General features: G+C 35.9%; 1 protein-coding gene across 1 annotated transcript in view; it reads left to right on the top strand.

The window, feature by feature from the left end:
- Positions 1-3980: 3980 nt before the first annotated feature.
- Ube4A (Ubiquitination factor E4A) overlaps positions 3981-12356 on the top strand; it is a 33977-nt gene continuing 25601 nt past the window's right edge. Inside the window, exons 1-3 of the mRNA XM_069828093.1 lie at positions 3981-6036; positions 7172-7369; positions 11624-11921. Coding sequence (XP_069684194.1) covers positions 4373-6036; positions 7172-7369; positions 11624-11921 — 2160 coding nt within the window. The 5' untranslated portion in view covers positions 3981-4372. The remainder of the gene's footprint in view (positions 6037-7171; positions 7370-11623; positions 11922-12356) is intronic.

Below are 12356 nucleotides of genomic sequence, written 5' to 3'. Positions count from 1 at the left end.
TATTGCCACGTTATTAATCATATTGTGCTGGAAGTAATATACATACATAGCACATAGCCTTTGTTAATTTAATGCCAATTAAACTTCTAACCTTAGATTATTTAATAAAAAGGATGCAACTGATCTTTCTGATGAAAAGTTTCATTGATCACTAAACGTTGGGCTGCAGACTGAGGATCCATGCAATGTCTTGCTTGAATTATCTGAAGACTTGATTACGGATCACATTGTAGGCTATATCTACGTCACAGCGATACTTTTAGATATTTGTTACAGATGTAGATTGATCCTGCTCACATTTCACGCACTTTGTTAACCACTAATCAAGTCACAATTAGCACGATATTAAATGCATCGATTGAAATAGATGTCCATAATCGTAAAGGTAATTGGTAACCATGAAAACGTAACAACAATATCATTTCGTCATACTGTGTTGAGTATTTCAGCGCTCTACACTTTGGATAAGCCGAGGCATAGATGGGAGGGTAATATTAAAATGGATTTGAGAGAGGTGGGATATGATGCTACAGACTGGATTAATTTACCTCAGGATAGGGACCGATAGTGGCTTGTGTGAGGGCCGGTTTCTGTGAAAGCCATTTATAAGTAAGTAGGCTAACAATTTAAACAAGGCGAATTTCTTTCTGTGCGATTTCACCGAATGGAATGTATCGAATACAAATTATACAAACGTACGTACCTATATGCATATATCATACGCTTGAAATATGAAATTTTCTTATTTAGGTCTGATATGTGAATACGATTTAATAATTTAATTGTGCAATTTGTACCATAATTCATGTTGTGTAACTTTGTATCTTGAAATAAAATATGCGGTATTGCAATCCCTTTGTTAATGACAGAATTAATGTCGTCTTACTAAAACAAATGAAAAATATTTTACAATTAATAAAGGAAAATTATATGAAGTATGAAATAATTCTTATACTATGAGCTTCGATGTAAAACAATAACGTCATGTACCGGGTACTAAAATTCTTTTCACCCAACCCAGGTATGGGACTATTGTTTGAAACTTGAGGTGCTATTCTCAAATGAATAAGATATTTATGCTACAGAAATATTATGCATCAAGTAAAGAAGCAAACTGTGAAGGAATCGCTGCGGTTTGCAGGCAGGTCTGCTTGGGCTCCGCGGTCTAGCGGTCTCGATCTCTGTTGGGCTTGAGTTCATTGCCTCGAACTCTGAAGCAAGAGTTCACAAGGACCGCGGACGAGTGGGCTTACTGCTGTACAGGTAGTCGGCTGGAGGACCACGGTTTACCCGTGCTCAACTCTTGGCCTAGCGAAGAAGTTCTGTGAATCAAAGTTCACGTGTTCCAAGATGAAAGTGGAAGCAATATTGATGTTCTGAGCTATGAACATGATGACTTCTCAACATTAACTATTAATGTTCTCTTTCTTCTTGTGGTTCTACCGAATACAATTTAATTTTGTAGCTTATGATTTTCAAATACAGGTTAATGTTGTTATGTTTACAGTATGTTTGATATCTACCCACAATTTGTTCTAGTTACCGTTGATTCAGCATATAGACTACCTTTTTAACAAGGTATCTGATGTTTACGTGTCGCGCGGATAACTGTAGACTCGCCGTTTGTACTCGTATTTCCGGACGATTTTTTCAATGTGTTCTAAAACATCCGAAAGTTTGAATGATGTGTTCTAATGATTTTTTTGAAAACGGAAGTGCCACACTTCCACATAATTTATTAGTACTCTTCACTCTATTTGTCTCTTGGCCAGTCGACCTGGTTGGCGAGTTGGTATAGCGCTGGCCTTCTATGCCCAAGGTTGCGGGTTCGATCCCGGGCCAGCTCGATGTCAAGTGTGTTTAAATGCGACAGGCTCATTTCAGTAGATTTACTGGCATGTAAAAGAACTCGTGCGGGACAAAATACCGGCACATCCGGCGAGGCTGATATAACCTCTGCAGTTGCGAGCGTCGTTAAATAAAACATAAGATTTTAACATTTCTCTTGGCCATAGACATTCCAAAGTGCGGGCGAAAATCTTGGAGCTAGCCCTCTTCAGTCTCTTGCTAGACGGTCTCTTGCATATGTTTTGTCAATGTATGCAAAAAGATCTTAAACATCATCTTCACAACTGTCTGCTATTTGGTCTAAATTACCTTCTACATCTTTCAATGGAACAAGAGCAAGGATCAGAAGGCGACAAAAGCCAATGCGAATTATATTATTTATGAAATATTTTTGAAGTCTAAGATTTACTGCGTGACGCCAAATGTTTTAACGAAAAATACATCCCTTTACCATACTATTTGGGAACGATCCTTGAGCGGCTTTTATTGCACTAATTTTGAATTCCACGAAGATTAATTGTAGCTTTAAATCCAAGTTTATTCCTTGTGCTGTAATTTTCAAATGCTGGAATATACTTCTTTATATACTTTCGTCTTTTCTAAGGAAAGTGCATATAAGTCTTAAGCACAATTCCATTGAATATGTTTAACTGTAAAAATTGAGGAGATATTTTATTACTTACAGACATTAGACAGCTAATAAAATGGACATAGGTCCTAATGAAGACTGGACGTTGTATCTGTGAACGAAAAGTTGTGGTTAAGTTGTTACTTATGGTAGTAACTATTTCTCCTCATCGTTGTCATCTTTTATTCTTATTGTCCTCCACATCAGTATCACCCCAGCTCTGTCTTCTGTTCCTTTACAAACGCTCAGTAAAGATACATTTTATATGCAATAGTAATGTTGCTTTTTAACCTAGAATTGCATATTTTAAATTGCTTGAAAAGGAAATACAGAACATTAACATTAATTATAATCAACACAACTTGAAACTGAATTTTTATGTAGACACTTTTATTTGTGAATGCAGTATTTCGTTCTAATAATAATTTAGCATACGTAAAGTACCTTTCGCTCACTTTAAGTTACTGTGAAGGAAACTGTTTATGCGTTACTATCCGTACTACTGAATTGATACCAGAATTTACTGCTCTATATCGATAAGCTATACTTTTAGATAAATGCAATGTGCTTTACTTTGCCCGCGGAGTAGGAGCTAAGGACAATACAAGCCTGCATGATATGATGACATTAAACTTTGATGGCGTTGAATGATATGGAACCCAGCAGTACAAAAAAGTGGGTGCCAGAGATTTTGGCAGGTGAAATTTGTTAATCTGAACTCCAGAGCAAGTTACTCACCGCTGTTATCTCTGTCGCAAGTAACCTGCAGCTGGAATGGGTGGGATATAAAAATAAATATACAGGCCCGAGCACCAAAGACGTTTTATAGTTTAACCTAGACTGACTAGGAGCGCTGTTCCTCGACCCAAAATTGAACACTTTCGCTCATCGCCATCTAGAGGTCAAGAGATATGTGACTGCTCACGGTCGACTTTAGTTTTACCCAAATTACAAGCTTGAGGGTAAAGAGTGTTTGCTACAGTTAGAGTTAGGGCCTACTTTCATTCTATATCTTATGATATAATAAATAGTTTTGCAACGTGTAGAGACTGGGAAAACAATTTAATAAAATCAACCGAATCATACTCGTTCATTTTATAGGCAATCTTGCGGGTCGCATTTAAAAGAACCTAGGAATATTATTATTATTTACTTCAGTATATTTGCTAGCCTTCTTGTCATACGTACATAACAATTTTGCTTAGGTTATTCCTTCTAGGAATAGCTCAAGTGTTTTGAATTTAGCGTACATAAGGTCTTTATTTTAGATTAAATTACTAGCACATATTTAACGAAATATTAGGTTTTCCACTTCAGCTTAACTGATTTATGTAAACGAAATTTTGACAGCTGGCGATTGCAATTTAAGTTATCGCCACGCCCACTTTGTTTTGGACGCTTAAATTAATGGCGGACGGTCGTTCAATTTTCTTCAAATATGGCGGCGCAATGGCCACTCTATATGTCTCTCTTTCTAACTCGTTGGTCAGAAGCAGAGCTGGTCATTCCTATACTTTCCGAGCTCTGAATGTTCAATTTCTAGCTCGATGGTTCAATTCAAGCGACTATATATCGATTAAATATTGTCATATCCGGTATGAAAATGTGTCAAGTGATTGTTCCTGATTGTTCTGATGACAGAGGAAGTTTGCATTACGCGTTATCTTGGCATTACGCATAAGCGATGGCAAGAGGAAGGAGTACTTTTTAGTTGTGCAGTATTATTACGTCTGTAGATACTAACATGTTATAAATTGATAACATAATGATTTTTATAAACTTATATGTGTTTATATATTTTCTTTCGAATATTCTAGTGTGTTGATAATTTAATTATCAATTTGGTGTCTTCTTCAGTGAAGTGACTAGCATTTTAATATATGATGACAGCATTTCATGTTTGCAAGAATGTCTGAAAACTTGAGAAGTAATCCATTTTCAGCTCTATTTGGCTCTGTAAATGAAGCCAAAACGTTTACACAACAACAACAACAACAACATAGCAGTACACCCATTGCCTTGAATCTTGGTGGGTTATATGAAAGTGACATTTCTACTGGACATATTGAAGAATCAAGAATTTCAACCGAAGCCAAGGAATGTCTAGAAGTTAGCCAGTTAGTTGAAGATGTTTTCAGTATAACATTAAATAATTCATATAATAGTAAAAATGGCATAATAAAAGAACTTGTTTTCCTTGAGGAGCTAGCTTCTGCAGTAGCTCCTCAAGATTGGATTGACTTGGAAACATTAGAACAGGCGCTCTTTGAACGTTTGTTGTTGGAAGAACCAGAGGAACACACCATTCGCAGAAGTATACGTCAAAAAGAACTATTGAAAACTGATACACATACAACCCAGAAGGATGTCATTACTTATCTGTTTGAATGTCATAGAAGACTTCGGAACATGAAGACACAAAATAGTAGTAAATGTCGTAACGAAGTTATATCACAAATGCTAAGTTTAGTCTTCAGAAATGCAGCCACAGCTCTAAAACAACCTGAATTATTTGAATCGCAGTTATTTCATTCACAGATCTTGACTCTAGTAAGTGATGACAGTATATCAAAGACAGACTTGGATTCGTTCTTCGATGGTATAGTTCAAGAATTTGTAGTGGACAACGGTGAAAATTCTGCGGTAGATGCAATTCGAAACGCATTCTGTTCAACACTGGACACAATCCACAGAGATATGGCTCGAAGTAATCTTTTCACTTTTAACCGTTCGTATTTTAATTTGTTGCACATTTTTTGTAGTAAAAGTCAATTAGGTGCAGTGGTAATTACTCATAGTATGCCTAAGGATCCTCATGCGGGCTTGTCGTATGCAGACACTCTTTTAGGTTCAATTTTATCTCTGTCTTGCTTGCCAAAAACTCATGATGGACAGTATGAATTTTTTGAAAAACCATTGCTACAAGCAGCTAGTGTAACAGAAGGAAACATTTGGACAGCAACCGAAGCAGTTACAGATAATTTACATAGAATGTTTCATGCTTTGTTAAAGTGTTCAAATGATGTTCGACACCAAACATTATGTTGGTTGAGTGATTGTTTGCATGCAAATGCAGCGCGAGGAAAACTATGGAATTCTCATGGTCTGAACTTAGGAGCTTCAGTATGTGTTTCTGATGGATTTATGCTCAACCTCAGTGCTGTTTTACTGCGTTTATGCCAACCATTTTGTTCTGAAACATCAGACAGTAGGTTACTGCGCATTGATCCAACTTATTGTGCTGTAAAAGTCAGTAATGATTCTGAAAGACAGTCCAGGGGTGTTCATATGAAAGAGTTGGCCTCTGAGACCTGTCTCATACCATCTCCAGAAAACACTAGTAGACCCACGTCAGAAATGTACGGTTTTGTGAGTGAATGCTTTTACTTGGCACATAAGGCATTAGATCTAGGTTTCAGAGTAACGTTTGAACACCTGATGAGATTAAACCAAGACTTAGCTCGCATTCAGCGTGCCTTCTTTGATGCTCAAAACCAGGCTGGGGCAAATTCTGATGTTGTCCAGGCCATTGGCGAACGTATGGAAATGGAGATGACAAGGTAAGTTAAATTAATGAGATAACATTTTTGGTATTCTGCAGGACTTGAACACTTGCGCTGATCGCTAAGTAGGCTTATAATAGGATGCTGAGAACTGTGATAACGTTAAAATGGGTTAGATGTTAGATGAGAGAATAGAGAAATGACAGAAGGTTGAGGAATGTGACGAGGTTAAAGTGGGTTAGATGAGATGACGAAGTTTTTGAAAGTGAGGACTGTGACAAGATTAAAGTGGATTAGATGAGGGGATTGATAAGTGACTGGAGGTGAGGACTGTGACAAGGTTAGAGTGGGTTGTGTGGGGAGATACTTTTTTCTACATTTACTTCTTTTCTAGTAAGTAAAACAAAATTTTGCATGTCCTTGAATAGCAAACACATGAAGACCCCTTCATAAATTCTACATCGTTGAAATAATCTTTTTCACGCCAGGATATTGCAACCGAATTTCCCTCCCCTTTAAGACTAATATGGAACGAACTTGCCAGACCAGTGTTTGTGAGAATTTTTTTTAAAGTTTTAAATGAGATTTTTGTAGTTTTTTTGGGCATTTTTTCATTTATAGTACAGGTATTTTTATTTTAGGCTAAATATACGCAAAATACTAAAATGGAGTTTTTTAGGCACAAACATAGTTTTTATTAAGAGTTTGTCGTTCATTTAGGCGTTTTAGTTTCTATAGACTTTTAATAGGGGGATCCTGTGTACATGAAATCTAGATATATCTCAATAACATACGTCTCTGACATAGCAAACAAAATAAATATGGAATTATAAATCCGTTACTGAGTGATAACACTACATTAGTCTGCCATCCAACAGAAGATTGTATTCTTCTCGTCACTGTGCAAGCACATTAAATGAAAAGGGGGAGGCTCATGTGTTCTGAAATAAGGTTCCTACATAATGTAACACGTGTGGTATAAGTGACAATATCTGTTCCATTGCATGACATCTCTACAGCAAGGTTGCCGCTATTAACGTTCCAGTCCTCGTATATATGTAAAAAATAAGCGTAAAATTGTGATAACTGATTGCTTAAAATTAAGGATTAACTAAATGAAGTTTCCTTCATAATGTGAGGAATCTTCTGTAAGGATATATTGTTAAACGAAAAATATATTTGATCACTACAGATATTTGTCACTTCGTGCTGCATTGTTGGAACCACAGTCACTGAACTCTATGGCACAGCTGCTTGTGGCAACAGCTGTATGGTTGATACAAGTCACTCTGGATGTTACTTCAGATGAGACACCAAGGAAGTCCTATGCACCTACGAAGTTTAGAAAAGTTGAGTTTCCATTACCAGAAGAGGTACCAGCAACATTGAGGTGAGAGAACAATTACAGAATCACAATTTCTGAAATAATTTATTTTAACTTTATAAATATTTCTATTATAAAACAGTTATATTACCGGTTGTTCTTTATGGTTGTGAAACTTGGACTCTCACTTTGAGAGAGGAACATAGGTTGTTTGAGAATAAGGTGCTTAGGAAAATATTTGGAGCTAAGGGAGAAAGTTACACAACACAGAACTGCACACGCATTGTATTCTTCACCTGACATAATTAGGAACATTAAATCCAGATGTTTGAGATGGGCAGGGCATGTAGCACGTATGGGCGAATCCAGAAATGCATATCGAGTGTTAGTTGGGAGGCCGGAGGGAAAAAGACCTTTAGGGAGGCCGAGACGTGGATGGGAAAATAATATTAAAATGGATTTGAGGGAGGTGGGATATGATGATAGAGAATGGATTAATCTTGCTCAGGATAGGGACCAATGGCGGGCTTATGTGAGGGCGGCAATGAATCTACGGGTTCCTTAAAAGCCAGTAAGTAAGTAAATATTTCTATAATTTATTCATTAAGTTAAATTCATAGTCTTCCAATAAGAGTGTCATATTTTTAAAATGAAATAAATTGTATAAATGAAAGAGGTTTATTTATTGAATTACTATTATTTTGAAGCACATTTAATGCTGTTACGTATGGAAGAGAACATCAGTTAAATGGCTGCTACATCTTCATAGGTTGCGTATATACAGGTTTTTCAATTTTCAATAACAGACAAACATAAATCAGACTCAGTTTCACGAATAACGCACGTAATATTGTTTCTTAGGTTATTAACTGTTTCTGGCTTTTTGGCTTAAATCCGTTATTTCACATAACCCCATAAGAAGTAATCCAGCGGCATTAAATCACATGATCTCAGGTGCCAGTTAACATCACCACCACGCGAAATGATGAAGCTTCTGAACTTCTTCCTCATAAGTCGACTGTTTTGTGATCAGTATGACACGTGGCTCTTGTTTCTGAGATCCATACCTCCCAATTGAGGCCAAAAATAATCCCATATCATAGCCCGCTATCTTACATCATACACTTCACGTAATGCATGGAATGCGTGGCGAACGGATGACTTTATTTTAATAATAAATTTTAATGATTTCTACGCATTGTGGAATGGTGTAATGTTCCATGATTATTTGTCAACAACTGTAATCATGGAAAAAATATGCCTGCTATAGCTTCATAAACATGGCAGCTGTTATATGTTAAAAGTAGAGCACTCTTATTGGAAGACCCTATATTAAATATTCTTCTCAGGTATAAAGTTCACTGGCTTGCTAAATAATATCTAAATCAAATTCAAGTATGGTTCAAAGATTTTCATAATCTTCATATCAGTAATATTGAAATTCACCGAAAATAATTAACTAAATGGACAGCAGCAGCAAATACTGCTAAAACTAAATCTTTTTAATTCATAATTCAGTAGCTTAATATCAAAGACGGACATCTGACCTCAATCGAAATTTAGATAGCTGTGGATTTTTATACAATTTTTCATGCTCTTTCCCGTTATAGTGAAACCATATGCAAATTCTAACACTACATTTATAAAATAAATTGTGTTAAATATTACAAAGAACACTATGAATTAAAAAATTGCCTCTAGATTAAAACTATGGAGACGACAAATGTCCGTCTTTGATATTAAGCTACTCATTTGTATTTTTTCATTATGTAAAAGTCAGAGAAAATATTATGATGCTGCAGAAAGTCGATTTGAAGATTTTTGCAGAAATAGCTTTTTCAACATTACCAATACCTACCAAAAAAGTGATCTTGGCGATGCTATCCGTCTGTGTAAAGTGATTCCTTCTAAATTATTGGACAGATTTTGTCGACATTTAGTGTAACTGCGAGTCAATTTGTCCAGGAGTGATACACATGAAAAATAGTAATATTTAGTAACAAATTGTTGAGGCTTTGTTTGAAATTTAAAACAATGGCGAAATGGTTCCAGTTTAATTAAAAAATGGGGCGCGCTTCCGAACAGGGCAGCGGCATTTCCCCTTAAGGTTAGAGCTCAGTTTAGGTGTGTGTGTGTATTAATCGAAAATTAGTGGCTAGAAAATATTGAGAATAGGACGCATGTTTATATGACATTTTTTTCGATTAATACACACACACCTAAACTGAGCTCTAACCTTAGGGGAAATGCCGCTGCCCCTGTTCGGAAGCACGCCCCAAAAATGTTCTTTCAACATCGCATGACATCACAGGCGCATGTGAAAAGCACCACAGTTCTTCGGTGAATTCCTCTTCAATATCTGTTTCTTCACCAGAAAGCTTTTTAGAAGTTTGACACAGTGTTTTGTAACCAGAATTTTTCTGTAATACCTGACTTTGTTTGTCGAAAGCAATTTTCGCAACCCCATGTGTTTCTGAAGATAATGTTACCTAAATTTCGCCTATCAGAGAAAGTGAATGTTCCAAGGAATTATTTCGAGCTTCCAACTGCTTTAAAATTTCGGGTATTTTGGAGAAACGGTTATGGATGTACTGAATCTTTTCTTGGATGCTCTTTTTAGCAAAACATTCGTGGGCTGTGGTAATGTTGTCTGCATCTTCTGCATTTAGGGAATTCAAAACATTTTTCACTTCACTGAAATGTTCCGCATAGTATGAAACACACAGCTGTAACCATGTAGGTTAAGACTGGCTGAGGAGGTAAAGACAAATTTGGAAGGAGTTCACAAAAAATTTTTAATTCTAATCAATGACTTTATAAACAATTTCTTCACGCTGAAAACAAGAAGATCCACGTCTTTATACTGCCTAGTCGCAAAAGCTTGGTGGGGAATCCCAAGGTTCTCTCGTAATTATAACTACGCAGTATTATTTCACAACATCCTGGGTCATACCCTAGCATTGCTTTCTTACGCATTCGACTGAAGTTAATTTTTTATTAGCCAATAAAAAAAGGGAATCAGTGATAAATGATGGGTAGGAGTGAAATATGCATTTTTAAAATTATAGTTTTGAATGAAATATACTGTTTTAATTAAAAATCGTAAAATAAGTAAGCAAAAATGTTTTCCTGCGAAATAAGCATTTATAAACACTAACAGACGTAGTTAAAACTGCTCATCTAGGTGTGTCTTACAAAGTATAACGTTTCTGCTTACCTTTAAAACTGTGGAAAAGAATATGCATTTTGTTTAGAAATCCGGGCTTTAGTCATAACCAGAGACCAGAACTTTGGCAGAATGCCTTTTTAAATGTGTTAAATCTAGGCTATCTTCATTTTGAAAGTAAATCTGTACGAATTATACCTTTGTGATTGAAACGTCACAGTTTTATGTTGTCCTTTTCTGCCTCTTTTAATATAAGTGCCTAGTTTACAAAATAAATGCTTTTTTTTTGCCTTTATTTGATTATTTATCTGTTATTTATTAATTTATTGTTAAAAATTGGCTGAAGGTATATTTTAATTTATTTCTATAACCGCTACAATGAACGTGACTTCACCGAATGTATATTATTGTCTTTGCAACAATAAGTGCTGCCGTGCAAAAATGTATAACAGCGTTTTAATTATCGCTTGTGTTTAATTTGACAAGGCAACAGTGAGTGCGGGTTACTTTTAACGGTTATTTTTCTTTCAGTTTTCATTGCGACGTTGTAGCTAGCTAAATATTTTATATCGCAACATATCAGTACAACCAAACACAAAAATGCACTTTCCAAGGCTACTAGGAAGAAGACTTCTTTGCTTCCAACAGTGATTGCAACATCGAGTCGAAAATCTCAAGTTGCCTTCGACTTACGTAAAGCTTTTCTTGCTGCCGAAATCCCTTTGTGGAAAGTGCAAGGTTATGGGTCTAGTGCAAGGTTTTTGTAATTGCCTTTTATTGCGTATTTCATCGATTTATAATGCCTTTTTGCCGGCCTATTTTAGCTATTTATAAGGCTTTTTTGCTTTCCTATTTTAATGATTCATAATGCCTAAGCTTCCGGTCTCTGGTCATAACATATATTGGGAAAGGGCTCAGACTAATTATATGCAGGGGGAAAATTTGGCTCTCAGTTAGATTATAACTCGTGAGTATTTACAAGTCGTAATTGTGTAGCTTCTGTGGAACCAGTCACAACATAACTTGTTTTTGGAGTCTTAAGACGAAGTAAATAATAAATAGGCAGTTGAAGAGAATTACGAACTGCAATTTTCTCCTAAAATAGTATGTGAAACAGTTCATAAATAATTATTTTAAATTTTTTATTGTTACAGTTGTGTACCTGAGTTTCTGATAGAAAATACAGCCAGTTTCCTCAGTTTCGTCCGTCGTTTCAGTCCAAGAACCTTGGAAGAACAAGGTTTTACTTTACTTGAGCCGTTGCTCACACAGGTGTTGGTTTTTATGGGATCTTCACAGAGGATGCGCAATCCACACTTAAGAGCTAGGATGGCTGAATGCTTGGAATCACTTCTTCCACATCACAATGAGGAACAACCTGCTCTGAACCCAAATCCTCTTGGGAGCTTTAGTAGAGAAAGACTTTTTAAAGTTCATCCACACCGGAAACAGGTACATATGAAGATTTATATACTTAAAGGGAAGATTGTTATGGTGTATGAAAAATCAGAAAAATTTGTCTGGAGTAAGTTGCATCTTGAGCAAGTTTTAAGTTTGCATGCAATTTCAAAAGCAGTATCATGTACACAATAAAAGGTCTGAGTTGCACCATCTAAAAGTGTATTGAAAAGTTTAGATAATTTGTCTTTTGGAACTTCAACATCTCATTGCTCTTGGATGCTGCACACATGTTTGATGAATGGAAGAAGTCTGATCAAAACTATTGTGTTTGTTTTATTTTCAATGACACGTGTTAAATCTAATATGTTTTCGGTAATTACAAAGAATTTAATATATTTCATAGGTTATGTGTGGCCGAGAAAGCACAATGAACATGACGTATAACAAAGACGTTGATTCTAAGTCTCTAGATTTTAACAGAAAAAT

Source organism: Periplaneta americana, chromosome 6, assembly GCF_040183065.1.
Source record: "Periplaneta americana isolate PAMFEO1 chromosome 6, P.americana_PAMFEO1_priV1, whole genome shotgun sequence".
NCBI lineage: Eukaryota > Metazoa > Arthropoda > Insecta > Blattodea > Blattidae > Periplaneta > Periplaneta americana.
Note: the sequence above shows the minus strand (reverse complement) of the source record. Positions and strands in the feature narration are given on the sequence as shown.